This window comes from Semicossyphus pulcher, unplaced genomic scaffold, assembly GCF_022749685.1.
Source record: "Semicossyphus pulcher isolate SPU_LCO1_2020_fin unplaced genomic scaffold, fSemPul1.0.p SCAF_6, whole genome shotgun sequence".
Taxonomy (NCBI): Eukaryota; Metazoa; Chordata; class Actinopteri; order Labriformes; family Labridae; genus Semicossyphus; species Semicossyphus pulcher.
Window position 1 is genome coordinate 32,716,655 of NW_027211737.1, and position 17,131 is coordinate 32,733,785.

General features: G+C 44.6%; 1 protein-coding gene across 1 annotated transcript in view; it reads left to right on the forward strand.

Annotated features, from left to right (window-relative positions):
* eeig1a (estrogen-induced osteoclastogenesis regulator 1a) overlaps nt 1–17,131 on the forward strand; it is a 30,646-nt gene continuing 13,515 nt past the window's right edge. Inside the window, exons 1-3 of the mRNA XM_069682856.1 lie at nt 1–71; nt 163–465; nt 16,852–16,972. Coding sequence (XP_069538957.1) covers nt 323–465; nt 16,852–16,972 — 264 coding nt within the window. The 5' untranslated portion in view covers nt 1–71; nt 163–322. The remainder of the gene's footprint in view (nt 72–162; nt 466–16,851; nt 16,973–17,131) is intronic.

The window sequence follows — 17,131 nt, forward strand, 5'->3', positions numbered from 1 at the left end:
GAATCTTTTTCTGTCATTTTCTGTTGTTGAACCGATGCTGACGAAACTCACGGGACCCGAAATGTCTCCGGGTAAGCCCTTTATTACTTTTAAACCACATACGATAACATTTTATCTTCGCTTTTTACATGTTTTAAGGGAAATACTTTGATTTGTTTTCAGATTTCTGTGCTGAATCATCTCTGAAGAAGCGGAGTTCGCATGAAAACACAGACTAAAAACATCAACAACAGCAGGGACCTTACATTTAGCCTAACTAGTTTAAATAGTATTTTCTTGGAAGCCTTAGTCGCATTTTTATGCGAGTTAAGACCCTAAAACAATGGCGTTCTTCGTGAAAAAGAAGAAATTCAAGTTTCAGACCCATCTGACCCTGGAGGAGCTGACCGCTGTGCCTTTTGTCAACGGAGTTTTGTTCTGCAAGCTGCGGCTGCTGGATGGAGATTTTGTGGCTACTTCTACCAGGTAAAAGAACGTTAAACACTCTTAAACACCACTTCTTACATGTAAAACTGCTTTAAGACGCATTTAAAAGTATTTTGGTTCAATTTAATACAATATAAAACAGATTTTTCTCCAATTAAAACATTTTAATACACTTTAAAGCGGTCATTTATGGAGCTATATTGTGAATTTATTGACTTGTGTTATATTTAATGGAGTTTAACTCCTGTGTTGTGGCAATAATAGTGTATATATGAGACTCGTGGTGCGTCTCTGAAGCTAAATGAAGAGTTTTTATAGAGTTTCTATGTTTGTTTGTTTTGGTCTGTTTTTCTCGTCCTTTGGTACCTTCACTTTCATCATATCAGTTCATTTCCAATTATCTTTTTTGCTTTTGCATCTTTACAAAATGTGCTATAAAATCGTTCTTATTGTTTTGTTGCATTACAGTATTTCACATGCACATTACACCAGTGTTTGCAGCTCGAGCTGTTAAATGACAGACTGATTTTCTCTGAGTCACATTTAAACGCAGGGTGTTGCCATGTTAAGTGGCCTCTCTGTGTATCTTCTCCGGCACCTCTGCTGGACTACCAGACTAAACACTACCAAAAAAACCCTCTCAAACCAGTTCACACTGGTTAAATGAAGTCTCTACCAGCTCCAAGCCCTCTCAGAATAACTCCTTTCTGCTGTAAACATGTAGTTTGGTGGTGTGATGACAGTAGGATGTGCTGAGCCGGATGATAAAGATGTTTTCAGCTCTTCATTCACGTCACATCGCTCCAGATTCCCTCCCCTGACTTTGATAACATCGACAGCTTTCATCTCTTTTCCCTCCTCGCTCTTTGATTCACTGGATGAGTTTGTACGTCAGTGAAAGTCTCCTCAGACGTCTGTTGAAGTCTAGTGCACTTGATAATGGAGCCCAGCTGATATGGGATTGTGCAGTCAGATGTTACCAACATGGCTGCCTACAAAGTGTTTTTTTGTGGTCTCCCGAATGTTACAGACAGTTTGTGCTCTTGTGTTACAAACGAATGTGTTTCAGCAGTTTGTGTTTGCATGACAGGTGCACATGTGTCAGATGCTCACGGTGCCTTATAGCAGCTAAAAAGTGAGCACACGGACAGAAAACCTCCTTTTTTAAGCTCTGCTAGGTTTTGTAGATGAACTCCTTCTTTCTAAGCCTGAAGCACAAAGAGCGCCTCGCTGCTCTCTGTTACAGACTCTGACCTACTAAACTAACCTCATCTTGTAAAACAACAAGACGCTTTGAATAGTTACCCCGCTAAGTGTTTTATTGGCAGAGAAGCTCTGAGCTGCTGCTAACCCATTTCTCAGATGAAAGGATGCGGCTGATTTTCCACGTCTGGGCTCGGTTCAGTGAAGGATGCCCCGTATCAGATGTCTCATTGTGAGTGGAATGAAACGGGAGGGACAAGCAGGAGGTTGGTGTTAAAGCCTCATCAGGCCTGTTTCTCTTCCTTTTTCCTGTTCCTACCTGACCTTCAAACAAACCTGTTAACTTTACATCCCATAGCGGACTGAGGCGTACGTGGGAGGACGTTTTCTCTGCATCCTCAGTAAAAGCAGATCTTCCTTTTTATAAGAGCTCGACCTCCCGGCTGTCACTGGCATCATCCTGGTGTGTGCGTGTGTGTGTATGTGAGGGTCCTAAAGGGGGGAAAGTAAACACTCTGACTGATCATGATCATCTTCATCAGTCAGCAGATGTTTCTGTTTTCTTACCTTTCATCCTCAAGGAAGAGCAGATGAAACTGCTCCTGTGAGGACGAGATCATCTCCTCTGTCCAGAGAAACCTCTGACTCTGGTCGCCTTCTTTAACTGTGTGTCAAAGTTTATTCCTGCATTTATATTTTAAAAGAATATAAGACCTGTTTATGAAAGAGGAAGATGATGTTTTTAACCACGAACAGACGTTACATCGCTCTCTTCAAAGACACCAGACTCCATTTAGATAAACAGTCATTTTACCTCACAGAACACAGGAGCTGCTGCTCTACCGCTGCACAAGTCAGTTAGTTTCATTGTGTCATCGTTTAAGACTGTTTTAAATCAATAGTTCAGGTCTAATAAAATCATTTTGTAACCCATAATAACTGACTAATCGAGACCAGCAACTCCCATGTTTTGCTATAGGTAAAATCAGTGTTTTTCTGAATGGAGTCTGGTGTGTGTGCAGAGAGCGATGTAACGTCTGTGTGTGGTTAAAACAATCATCTTCCTCTGTAACAAAAAGGTCTATCTCTGTAGGGATCCTTTCTGTCATGTTGTCACACACTTAGAAGAACAATCTGAGCCTGTCAGTGGAAACAACAAGAACTCTTAGTGGACGACCTTTGACCCATCAAGGATTATGTTGCAGCCATTACAGCCTGTTGAACACATCGACTGGAGACATTCAAACATTTTGTCTACCTAATTGTCATTTAGACCCCAAAGTATTGATCTTATTCCTGCAGGCACCTGACCATGCTGTTGTTAGCATTTAGCTCATAGCACCACCATGGCTGCAGCCTCACAGAGCTGCTAGCTTGATCGTAGACCCTCGTGGACTCATGAGTTTGTTTCATGTTAACCTAAAAACAAAGACACAGGCAGCAGAACAGACCACGCACAGCCAGAGCCTCCCAGAAGTGTTGGTATTAATGACTCTTTATAATCGCTAACATGCAAAATCACACGTTCAGTCTGTGATAACGTTGAACTGCATGCTACAGGTATGCATAACCTCTTAAGTTTATGAGTTTAAAGTTTGGGCTCGGACATTAAAGTTTCTGTTGTGTTACATAAACATCATGAGTGTTTGGCCCCGGCCTCTGAGGTCCAGCTCATGATCCAGTGAGATGAAGTGTCTCTTCCTCCAGAGGATGAGACACTTTGCAAAAAAGTTTGTCAAACTCCTTTTTGCTGAGAAGATAACAAACCTCCGTGCCCTCCTCTCAGCTCCCGTCCTCAGCAGCCAGGACTGTGATGTCCGAGGCCGCTCAGAGGTCATCCTCCTCTCTGGAGGTTATATAACAGCTCAGCCTCCCTCCTCCCATCTCAGTTATCATCTCTGTGCCTGAAAACAAGGCTCTCTCAGAGGAGGAGGAGACGGCGCGGGGAGGCTCCCTGCGCAGCGAACAGAGATTAGAGTTATGTCACAGATCTGACAGACCCGCTCTTTGTGCGTGGCCTCGCCTTGTTGTGGGTCGGGAACAGAGGGGGGAATTAACCCGCGCTGCACAGCATGAAAAACTGAGTCCCAGGACACAGGGTCACATGCTGAGTGACATGTGACTGCCAGCTCTCCGACTGTCTGTCAGGATTCATCTGCTGCACGAAAACATTTCTGTGTTTGTGTTCACTTTTTGTGTCCTGACCTCACACACCTGCTGCCGTTAGTTTGCATGTGTGAGCAGCAGAAGTGCTTTCAGCTATAGTTCTCCATGACTGCAACGTACCCTACTGCACTTTAGATTGACTGAGCTCAGTGGAGACATCACCTCGGGATGGGAAGGAACTACAGCAGCTAAATGTTTTGCAGAGGAGCTGTGTCACATTGTGGCTCCTGCTTTTTCTGTTCTGATTTCAACATCATCAAACATCAACAATCCTCTCCTGGAGTGTTGCTGTTGGTAAGGACAGTTTTCATCAGGACTTCAGAAATGAGTTGATTGCAAAATGATTTCAGCCCTAATAAAGCAAAGACTCGCATCATAGGCCGAAGGAGTCGAGCGTCGGAGGGGCTGTTGAGATGATTTAAATGAAGTCCAGTTTAACACGTGTTTGATGAAGGCAGCACAACTCTGACACAGGATTTAAATAACTGTAAAGAAGAACATTGTGAATGAAATGGTGTTTGGTGGTTTTTCACCCTGATTACAACAAAACAGAGCATGAAGATCGAATGTCATGTTAGGGCTTCTGAGCGGAACATGAGCAGCCTGGAACCAGTCGGATCTGTGAGCTAACGCTTTATGTCTCTGCCTGATGCTTCTGGTCCCTGTCCTGATCCAGGTCAGGCCAATCACAACCGTTTGTTTTCATACAGGGAGATTTAAAGGTTTAAAGTTTCATAAACAACCAACATGTCTGCTGCTGAATGTCCTGAGTCTGTAACCACGTCAGGATTTAAAGAACGTTTTCATTAGATTTACATGCAGCTCTCGTTTTGGTGATGTAACTTTTTTAATGAGTAATCCTGCACACAAAGGGCCTCTGTGATTGGTCCCCTCGGGTCAGACTGTGATTTTACAGTTTTAGTGACATAACATTAAACCGAGCGGCGTCTTTATAACAGCTGGACAACAGGAGCACAGAAGAACAGGTACTTTGGAGCTGTTTTCTTCTTAGAGGTTAAAGTTCAGCAACAACATTTGTCTTCTTAATGTTGATGTATTTATGATCTTATATTAATATTAATAGATATATATTATATATAGATTATTTTAAAGTGCAAAACACTTTGTTGAAGGTAAGACAGAAAAGTTACTCGTATCTAATTTAACTCCGTCCTTAATTAAGATTTTAGTTTTGAACTGCAGTTTGTTCTTCATGACCGCTCAGCCTGCGACAGTCCAACATGTTTTAACTCTGCACGCTTCAGAAGTTGTTTTCTACTGAAAACATGCAAAAGTCCAACTTGAAATACATCAATTCATTACAGAGTGTAAAACAGCAGAACCAGCAGAACTGGTCCATAAAAGATAAACGAAAGACAGACAGCACAGCTCAGCGACTTCCTTCTCTTGTGTGAGGCTTCCTGCAATAAGAGAACAAACACCTGGTGCTAATAATACACATTATATTACACTTAACAAGTAAAGATAAAAGATAAAGTTGGTGTTGGACTTTAAATGTTTGCAGCGTCTTCACGTCCAGCAGCTCCACAGTCTCTGCACACGGTCAGAGGTTTGTTCCCTCCCTGGAAACCATCTGGTCTCCATCCTGATCTGGCAGAAACACTCGTCTGTCAGAGGTGCCCGAGTTCAGGCAGGATCAGCTGTGTCTCATTCCTTCAGTTTGACATTTAAAGGAGACGTTTGGCCGATGTTGTTATCCGTACTGTTTCAGACATCATCAGAGCAGAAACACGGCATGAAGCCAGCTGTAAATAAAGGCAGCGAAATATTTCTTTGATGCTGCAAGAGCCGTGGCCGAAGGGCCAGGAGTGGAAGTAGGAGCCGAGGGGAGGAAGATGGACTTCAGTGTGAAGAAGAACAGGAATGTAAGAGCAGTTAGAGGCTGAAGACACCTGAGAGGAAGGTGTGAGTGAGAGTTGAGGATGAGTAGAAGAAGAAGCAGAAGAAGCATCATCGAGGTTGGAGATGCTTCAGTGAGAGTTTGTGATGTGCTGACGTGGACAGATTGTGTTCATTTCCTGTTCAGATGGAGTAACACACACACACACACACACACACACTCACACACACACACCTCACTTTTTCAGTAAGGGACTGTAAACTCACTAACTCCCACTCAAACACAAAAACACCGGGTCATACATGTTTCAGGGTCAAATGAGGTCCAAAGAACTGCAGAGCGACGTGAAATCCAGATCATCTCAGGTGAGATGCTCTGGCCTCTCCGGCTGGTGGTGACGTACGGCACGTCTTCATGTTGTTCTTTCTGTGTTCAAGCAGAAATAAAGTCTGCCGCTCACAAACGTTCTCGTATTAAAGATATTCAGAAGAACCTTTTAGAACGTTTGAGGTGAATAATAACAGCTCGGCCTGGTTTTATAGTTTGATCGAACTTTGTTGGGCTGCCAGTCAAAGGTCAACGATTAGAGTTGTTAGTGGAGACGAGTCGCATCTCTACGCCTCACAACGAAGTCGTGCTGGTGTCGGGTTGAGTTGTTTGGGCTGGTTTCTAAAGTGTAGTTTTTGCTCCCTACATGTCTCCTGTCTCTGTCCATGTGTGTTATATTGTAATTCAGTTATAACAGTGTATGCGCCTGTTGTGTTCGTGTGCGTGTTTCCTGACCTGGTTGCAACAAAGAATTTCCGTCACGTCCTCTTTGTGTGTTAAATCTGTTAAACTGGTGCATCACTCAGTCTTTGTTAGATACCTGATAGACACTGTTGTTCCCACTGATGTGTTAGCGGGTAGCAGCTAGCAACGTAGCTCATATGACCCAGAGCCGCTGCTTTGGGAGCTTCTTTATTTAGTCTTTAATTCCTGTTTTCTGCGTGACTGCAGTCTGACCCTGATCCTGACTCTGTACTCGCCCTGCGTCGTGTCACCATGTCACACTGTTTCCCAGCAGGACGGTCCAGGATGTAGTTCTGGGGACCCTTAAAGGTACCAGGAACTTCTGGGTGGAGCTGGCGGAGCTTCCTGACAGCCTGTTTTCCGGCGTCAGCAGCGCTTCAGTGGTTTGAATTGTTGTAAAAGACCTTGTGGAAGTTTTTAAGTGAGTCATCTACTTCATATTGTTCCCACATGTCTCATATTCAACAACAATAACAACAAATGTGGAGAAGATGAAGATGAATGCTCCGGTGTCTGTTGTCTTCTGTCTGAGAGTTTGTTATTGGACCCTGAGCGCTTCTTTACTGCTGCTCTGTCCCACACTGACATGCTCCCATGTTCCCGTCACATCCAGCTGGCACGCTTGTAGACACGTGTATTATGTGAGCAGTGATGAAATCTGTGTCGCATGAACTGTGCAGGAAGTTTACATCTGGGTTCAAAGTGTAGTATTCAGACTGTGAGCCGGGCTGAGCAGCATTTCATCAGAAACAGAAAGAGGTTTGTTCCTGCGTCCAGTTTCCCACTCTACAAACAAGAACTGCAAAACACAGGAGGGACGACTCTGAGTTAGAAGCTACGATTTAAAATGTTAAAATGTATTTAAATAATATGTCAAATATCGCTTTTAGCTGCCAAGTGCTTGAAGGACTGAACGTGTGAGGAATGTCTGCCACAGATGAATTGAGATACTTTGGATGCTGCTGCTCGTACACTGCACGCGACTGCTGAGACTTATCGCCAACATGTTACAGCGATCGTCGTCTGCGCGGTTGTTCGGTTACTGAACATCACTTCAGTTTTATTAAAATGAATTACAGTGATTTATTTTGAAATGCTTGTTGCTGCTCTGCGCTGAGGATAACCTCCACTTCTCTTACGTAGCCGCCATGTTTGATTATCAAGGGCGAAGAGTTTGCAGCGTTCCCGACTCAACTCTCATCCGGGTGCTCGTAGTGCATGAGGGACTTTGTCACAATTGTCAATGCAAACACAAACAGGCACCCGACTAACAAACGTGTGTACAGGAGATCCCAAATGGAGACCCAGTGTCTGGAGGAGGAAAGTTTTTCCGGAGTATCCTCTTGCAAACAGGACAAGGCGTACCCTGACATGACTCAGCAGTCTGCATTGACGCAGTATCTAGGTGACACGGTGAGGGGATGGCACTAAGGAGCTACCTGTTTACCTGCTTTCCCAGGTCTAGATAAAAACTCCTGTGGGAGGCCGCGCTCCCTTTGGTTGATCTATTCATTAATGCTCCTGGGATCTGCTGCGAGCCTGCGGGGTCTTCCTCTGGAGGGTTCCCTGTGGCACAGAAGAGCAGCCGTCACGAACCTTTCTGGCTGCAGACGGTGCAGGTAGTTTTAAAACGTCATGTGTAACAGCCTCTGGAGTTCAGGAGTTCAGTGGAAACACAAGCAGGAAATCATCCCCGGACCACCTCGGTGTTAACGTTTGTCACTTTGTCACTCACTAACCCTAACCCACACTCAGAGTTTGGACTAGGTGACAGAAGCCACACTTTCTCTGACGGTAACACTCCTGCGTGTGATGTTAGCGAGGGATGACATTTGGCCGTGTGAGAGGAGGGAAGAGACGAGAGAAAAGGAAGGAAGGAGTCCACGGAGGAGATTGAGAGGAGAGTTAGAGATCGAGCGGGACGAGCGGCTTCTCGACAGCTGCTTCCTGTTTTCATCTCACTTTTCCAGCAGTTAGCGTTTTGGTGGGATGTGCAGGGAGCTCTGTGCGTGTGTGTTGTGGGTGTGGGGGTGTGTTGGACATTTGTTCCTCTGGTTTCTGGCCAGGTAATCAAAATCTCTCGTCCTCAATACGGAGGGATTCCTGTGACATCGATTGTCAGAGCGTCTCTCTCTTAAAGTAGCATTCCCACCTGAAGTACCCGGGTCTTCGGTTCCAGGAACTACTTTTTGTTTTTATTTTGCATCATTGAATGCAACGTCCGTTCTTCCACAACTTTGACACTTGAAAGTCTTTTACTCCAGAGAACCCTAATGACATCACTGTGACATCATCAGGGTTGTTTAGTCAGACAGGAAGAAGATAACATAACATGTATTTTCACTCGATCGATAGCACTTCCTGTGTTGACTCAACTGGACTAACAATTTGTGAACTTTCCCTTTAAAAGTGTTTATTAATCAAAGCAGGACAGATGTGAGCATGAAGGCTCCCACGTGTTTGTTATCGCTGCTTTAAAGGAAAAGGTCACATCAGGTTGAGGGAGCGATGTTGTGTGACGAACACTTAGGGTGGAGGGTCTCTGCAGCGGGTCACATGATGCTTCAAAGGCTGGTAATGCCAGCGAGGATCGACCCTGTGACCTTTCGGGTGCAGTGCAGTGAGCTCGTCCTTACGTCACAGTCCCCCCTGCAGGATCCGTCTGCTTCCTCAGCACTCTGCTCGCTCTGTTTATCCGAGCCCTCGACGTGACCCGGCCCGGCCCGGCTTCTGTTTGTGTTTCTGCTGTGGCCGGGGCCCCCAGGAGCCCCTCGGGCAGGACGGGAGATAAGGATCCCAAACATGGCATTGCTGACATGTTGAGTCATCACATGCTGGGCTTCACAGCTTCTTCTTCAGGCTGAATCATACCGACCAGTTTCCTTTGTTGTTGCATTTTGTCTTTTCTTGTTTTCATTTCTCCAACCAGGTTGTTGTAAACAGATTTACACGGCCTCAGAAAGAGCTCCATTACTGGACGGAGTTTGAACAACCTGTCGTCCTGCCAGGTCACAGATCTTTGGCAGCAGACAGAAGGTCAAACTAGTCTGACTCCAGTTCCTGAAACTTAAACTCAGCATGACTTAGTTCTGTTGTGTCCTGTTTCTGAGCAGGACAGATGAACAGTATCAACATGTCTGTGTGTGTGTTGTATATTTGTGTCTATATATTGTCACTTGTAATGTTTGTTTCTGGGACAATGGAAGTCAGTTAGCATTCATGCTAACTCCCGCATGTCACCATCCTGCTCTGTTAGATAAACTAATGACGTGAAGAGCTGGCAGTGATCTGTGTCGTAGCTGAGCGGGAGCTGTAAAGTCTGTAGATCACCTGAGTAAGTTTGATCTGCTTAGAGGTTCATGAGGAGATGTTGACGTTAGGATATTATAAAACCTTTTCTGCACCTCATACTCGTCTGTCTCACGCCATGTTTCCCGCCTGCATCTCCTCAAGAAACCGTCTTCAGAAGTTCCTCACATCCTCTCTTCCTCTTCTTGATTAAAGCCTCGTCTCCAGTTTTTATCTCTCTCTCTTTCTTTTCATGTCGATGTCGATCCTGTCTTCCTCTGCCTCAGTGTTTGCTTTCCCACCACTTCCTTCTCTGGTTATGATAACGTAACATCAATCTCTTGTTTCATCTCTTGCCGGCTCTCTCTGCCTTTGACCTTTGACCTATTTGCTTTAATTTGCTTGTAATAGTAGATGATGTAGGCTCTACATTTGCTCCAGTAAATGTAACTGGATTACATTTCTCCTCCAGCTGAGGGAAAGTCTGTCTGCAGATGTTTGATCTTCTCTTCTTATGATCCGTGTTTTTGGTCTGAGGTTTGAACACTGAGCTTATTTCTTTTGCAGAATGAAAACGTCTCACAGCGGCGACGATGAATACAGTTAGATGGTTTTAGATGTTTCCTTTGCAGACTTTTTGTCGGCAGCGTGACGAGTTGGAAACATCAGGTACTGCTCTATTTCAGCTGTCAGAAATGTTAAGGTTTGAATCGCACTAATCTGGTTGGACAGTAGTCATGATGTTGTGCTGCCTGCAGGATGAATGCATGCATGAAGAGGACACGCACAATGACGGCCTTTGTGTGAGTGTTTCTGTCCTTGCAGCTCTTATCGTCGTGTCGGCCTTCACTCCTCTGAGATCTGTTCAGCCGGTGAGGAGCCGCTCCGGTCTCTGTCCCCTGTCACTGCGGCCTGCTTCAACTCATATCCAGGCTCGTATTTTAGGATGGATCAAGTTTCTTTGTGAAGTCTGTAAGACAACATTACATTCTTAAAAGAAAGCTGCACACGAGAGCCCGTCACTCAGGCTGCTCTCTTTGGCTTCATGTAGTTGTGCTGTACGATGAACAGGATGCGTGCATGTAAGCGAAATGGAGAGAGGGAGGATTTCTGTCGCTCGCTCACTGAGCTGTTCGTTCAAAGCTGCTCCGGTCAACACTGCGAACAAGTAGCATTGCATTTTAGTTTTTTATTTAGTTAGCTTCATTACAAACCTCAGCAGCAGATTCGTTTAATTTCCAGGTGACTTTATTTCTCGGGCAGGCATGCTCTGAATAGGAGCGCAACAATTAGTCGTCGATAATGTCGGCGACCGATGCAACACCAGCGCAGCCTAAGACTTGTACAGTGTGGGAGCATTCCAGCGTCAGCGCTGCAGAGAGAAGGATCACCTGCAGGATCTGTGAGGAGGGCCTTGTTTATCACGAGAGCACGTCGGTGATGCTCGAGCGTTGGAAGAGAAGGCACGATGGACTTGTGTTCTTGGTGTATTTTTTCAATCAGCACTCGTTGGTTTGAAACGGACAGAAACTGACCAATCAGCAGGGTTAGGGTTAGTTTATTAAAGGCATATTTAGAATGAAGAACTCATATTTATTGTCCTAATTGTTCGTCAGCACATGCTTCCAGCTAAATAAGAGACATTAAGTCATCGTGCAATTCCTGAGCCGAGTAGTCAGTTAATGGTTTCAGTAATCGATGACTCGTCGTTGCAGCCCGACTCTGACAGAAGGCGTGAGCCGAACTGGAGACAAACTGTCGTGCTCGCGTAGCGTTGTGTTTATGCTGTTTGACTCTTGTTTAGATTAGGTATAAAGTTTGATCTGGATTAAATCAGTCCGGAATCTTTACGCATGTTTTAGAAGTTGACACTGATTAGGAAACATGGAAGGCAAAGTCAGAGTTAATCGTCTGCAGAGAACAGACGGCGCTCTGTTTCAAGCTCCTCTGATGGATTTCTGTTCAATGTTCCACATCAGCCTCGTCCTGCACAAAAACCCAAAACATGTGAGAGTAAAAAAAGAAGTCCAAAGGTCGCAGGTGAGATGGGAAGCAAACGCTGGAGGGTTATAAACCTGGAGAGAGCGTGTTGTGGTGGTGCTCTCCTCCTCTGAGCGGCTGGCTGAGCGGCGTGCTGGATCTGAGGAGTGTGAGGTTTCCATGGAGGCTGAACAAAGCCATCTGGACTGAGGAATGTGGTTTGGGAACGCTCCCCGTTCCACACTGCAGGACCAATAGCATGGAGGTTCTGATAAGAGCTGTGTGTGTGTGTGTGTGTGTGTGTGTGTGCCTTTGTATTCCTACTCTTCTGAGAACCTCTCTCGTTTCCAGGGACAGACCGAGGAGGGAAAATCCTCCTGTCAGGACATTTCTCTGCACTCGTTCAGAGGATTAGTTTAGTTTAATTCGATGTTAGACGTTGTGAGACGTGATTAGTGTTTTATTTGTGTTTAAAATCACCTTTTTGTGGAGGAAAACACAAAAACACAGATCTTTGATTCATTTCATTTGCAAGGATTATTATTGGAGCTTTAGGAAGGCTGAGTCCTCCTGGAGGTCTTAAACTCCTCAGGGACCAAAATAAAGTTTTTACCAGGGCCTGAAGTCACGATAAGAAGAATGAGGGATTAATTACATCAGGGATAAAAGTCACCTCATGTAGGATGAGCTCCTGTGGGTCGTATTAGAGGGGACGAACATCTGAACCTGTCTGCCGGGCCGACATCAGTGTTTTAGCTAACTGTGATGTTGTTTCAGATGTGTCTCATCCCTGGAGTCTGTACAACCTCAGCTAGAAGGGGATGCAGCGGAGGATGTGTTGTGGTCAGACCGACGCATTCAGAGATTGCTCATCTCTTTATTCTGTGAGAGATAAAGCTCTTGTTTATGATTTTTATTTAATATGCAGACTAAGATCTCCTGCAGCCACAGTGAGCGTAACAATCCTGAAGCGTTCACACACATCAAACCAGAATTTAAAGTCAAACTACCACAGACAGTAACCAGTGCTCAGTACAGATTGTACCTTTCAAAGCTGTAACTGTTTCTTCACGGAGGAGGCAGGTGCTTAAACTGGAAGAAATACATTTATTGGTTCATTTAAAACTTAAACTAAACCTTCACCACCAACACTGTGTTCGTCCTCATGAACAGGCTCTCACTGACCGATGCTTCGTTTCACGTAGAAAACATAAACATGCAGGATTCATTGATCGCTGTCAGAGCTGCTGTCAGAGCTGCTGTCAGAGCTGCTGTCAGAGCTGCTGTCAGAGCTGCTGTCAGAGCTGCTGTCAGAGCTGCTGTCAGAGCGATTAAACACGAGCAGAGAAGAAGTGAAGGAGCAGAAATCACGCTTTGGACTGACGGTGAGCGAGATGAGGAGGGGGAGGGGAGTGTGAGGAGCAGCTGCTGCTAGTTTGCACTATAGATTGTGTGTGTGTGTGTGTGTGTGTGTGTGTGTGTGTGTGTGTGTTATACATGTGTCATTTGCACCTTCTGTCTGATGCTCATTCTGTATTATCTACACTGAATAAAATAAATCAGAACAGCTGAAATTAAAGTTTTAGATTTTAAATTAATTTCACACTTTCATCAAATGATTGATGAACAAACTGAATATTGATTAATTTAATAACCCAGTGATTGTTCCAGTCGATTGATAAGTCGATCCCTTTGTTCCAGAGCGTCACAGCTCATTCACAGATTGACGTTTCTGTTCATGTTCCCCAGAGGATGCATCTTTATGATTGTGCCTCTTGTTCTGAAGCTCACGTCTACAGACGAACTGCACAGTAACTCTCCCTGCTGCTCCAACATTTCTCTGCACAAATGTTTTCAGACTTTTCAGGGACAGTTACTGACGCTGTCGTCATTCTGAGCAGAGCCATCTTGTATAGAACTTTTGGAACTACGGTGGCCCTGAGAGCTCAACTCAGTACAACAGAAGAAAAAACACGCAGATGGTTCAACATCTTTTTAATGCTGCAGTGTGAGAACACAAATACAGAAACACACCCAGCTGCACAGACGACAGCAGACACTGTTTCCAAGTTATTTGAGTCAGGTACAAAGTGTTGGTGGAACAACGGTCATATCACAGCCATATTTGGGCGTGTGCATCTCTTTTTTGGTTCCTCTGGAAACAGTTCCTGTTGTCGTTAATGCTACTTCCTGTATGAGGTTGCTTTCTGTGTTTTAAAGTATATTTTGTTGTGCTCAGTTTTGAAGCTATAAACTTTAAAGACATATTAATTTTGTTTCTGATCACACAGCTGTTATTATGTTGGACGGTCCCAGTTTGTGCGCCTCACAGTCCCAGTGGATACCATCGAAAGATTTCACGTATGTGTTCATAATTAATTGTGATTAAATAGTTTGAACAATAAAATAACCTAGTTATTATGTAATCTTATTTTCAGCTTGTTGAGTGTTGAGTCTCAGCTTGCACTGACTGACTCATGAAGATGTACATCTCAGAAAACGTCTAGAGATGACTCTAAGTTTAAAGGCCGTCCTCGTACGTTGTTGTCAGAACAAAACGCCTCTCCAGTTCCAACACTTCTCTTTTACTTTGAATTAGCTGTGCGCTCACACCCACCATGCAGCCCCGTGTCTGTGATTTATACGAGGTTAGATTAAAGAGGCGTCATGCAGTTTAAGTGACTCCAGAAACATTCGGCCGCTCGCTCAGATCTTCTTCCTCTCAGCACGTTTCTGGACAGAATCCAGTGAAAGTTCCTAAACGAGCCGTTTGCCATTTAAGAGCAGAAAAACACGACTTTTTCTCTGATGATTGACGGCACATTTACACAAATGACGGTGCTCTCTAACAGGATGGTATTTAACTGAAGTGTGTGGTTGACAAAGTGAGGGTTGTTCACTGAGCAGCGTAGATTCTGTAACGATAATGAAGAGCTGCATGTTGGGCCTCTGAAGGGCCTTTTTTACCTCCATAATGTGTACGTATTATTTTTAAACACGACTCCAAACATACAAATGTAGTTGTTTTTTTAACGTCTGTTTTAGCAGCACTCAGAATCAACTGAAAACAACGCCGTAGGATTTCTGTTACGTTAGCCGCGTTAGCAGCCTGACTGCGACAGGTTGGGTTCTGACTGAAACATCTCAGGAATCATTTCATCAGTTGCATTTCGTTTATGAACTTTTGTTTTTTTAAGGCCTCGAGTTTGGCATTTTGGTCGTCGCCATCTTGTCTTTTTTTCCACAGAGTAAAAGTCTTTCTGCGCTGGTACCTTTCCAGAGCTGTAAAGACTAAAGAAGCGAGGAGACTTTGTGGAAGGGAGGGAACTTGCTGCTTGCATGCTCACATCTCAAACTCTGCAAAAGTAAAACATATGCAATAAACTATGTGATGAAGCAATCACGCTGCTGGGAAGTGGGATTAGATCATGTTTGGCATTTGTCTTGGAAAAAACCTCCAATAACTTTGTTCTAACTGATCTGGTATCAAAACATTTCAAAGTTATTTTTCTTCCAGTCTCCAAACTGATGCATCAACCACACGTTTCATGTCGAAAGAAGAGCCAAACTTTACGGACGACATGTCCGGCTGCAGAACGTCAGATCTGGTTTCAGTTTATGTCCAACGTGGTGGATTTGACAAACTAGGATCTCTTTCTCTGAACAAGTGGACGTTTTCCTCTTGCTGCATTTGTTTCTATGACATTTCTCTGGAATTTGTTGACCTGCCCGTCACAGCAGCTTTTTTTGTCAGAGACAAACAGAGCAGCGACCCGCTCTGTTCCCACCCCTCGCTCAGGATGTATGGATGCTTAAAGGTTTTCCACGGGCACGTCTGACCAGGCAAACAGCCATTGTGCCCTGTTTCCTTGACTCTGTTTTCTTGTCAGTAAAGCAGGAGGGAAAATCCTGAGAGACAAACCAGTTTAATCTACTGTGAGTCTGTCCTCCCACCCACCTCAGACCTTCTATGACCAAAGTCTGACCCCCTCTGATCGCTAAAAACATTTGTTACAGACTGTAAGAGTTTACGAAGAGTAACAGACTACAGATTATTTCCCATCATGCTCCTGGTGGAAATTTACAAGAAGAAAAACAAACACTGGAGCAGAAACAAAAGCAGCTTCTGCCCACAGCAGTCTGAGCAGTAGGTTTGTCTTTTCTGCAGTGATTTAGGCCTTAGTGTTAGCTGGGTTAGCATTAAGAGCTAGCAGGCTGCTAGTGAGGCATTTCATTCCTAGCTTTTTTTTCACCGGACCACAGGAGCTAACTGCAGCCGTGCTAACACCGTATGCTAACAGCCAGCGAGTGTCCAACTATGACGTCAATGTTTACTATCTACTCAGTGTGCTGCTTCCTGTTTGGGGCTACAAATACAGCGCTCCTATTGGTTTGTGACAATGTTGATGTCATTGAAGTTCTGTGTTTGCATGAGCCAAGACTAAAAACCTTCTTAAACCACTTTACACCAGAGCACCACAGCTCCAGCAAAACTCTGTTCTATTGTTACATTTAAAAATCATCTGCAACGAATAGATCGCTCTAAAGGTCGTGTGATTTAAGGCCATCATCTACGGCTTGACAGACTGTCTTGTTTACTAAATGTCACCGGGACACCGTCCTCAAACCAAAATGCTCCTTTTACCTAAAAATCGTACAAATAATCAGCTTCATCTTTCTGAACCGAGCTGCTGCAGTCGCTGTCAGGAGCCCTGGGACTCGGCTCTCTAATCCAGTTAGTTTTGGAAAAAGTTGCTCACAACATGTTTTCTCAGCGGAGCTCTGATAAATCTGCTCCTCAGTGGACATCCTGCTCACGAGGCCGCGGACACGGTGACATAACTGGAAAAAATGTGCTGTTCAGAGTCGGAGAACAGAACGAATCAAAAGTTTATGTTCCGTGAGAGGGTTTGGATTTGAGCTGTTAGAAAAGGTTCTTGTGTAATTAGTTTCAGTGTCATTGTCAGTTTGAGTCCCTCATGAACGAATCATTAACCAAAGTCTGCAACTCCAAAGCAGAGGAGGAAGCAGAAAGAGAACGGCATTTTGAATGAATGAATAATTAATTGAAGGCACAAAAATGAGGAAACTGTTCATCCCAGAGATTTATGTGTTCCTGTGTTTCCTCCTCACAGAGAGGAGGTCCAGGAGAACTGCGTCCGCTGGAGGAAGAGGTTTACCTTTGTGTCCAAGATGAGCGCCAACCCGCACACCGGAGTCCTGGATCCTTCCGTCTGCAGGGTGTCAGTCAGGAAGGTACGGCTCTTATAGTGTTAGATATAAACCAAGAGGATGTGTGTGAAGTGTGTGTGAAGACAAAAGCATAGAAAACGATACGAATGAGTCAGAACAGATCGGCTGGTAGAGCCGCAGTATCGACGTCCCGCCCCTTCCCCAACCGACACACACCTGTAC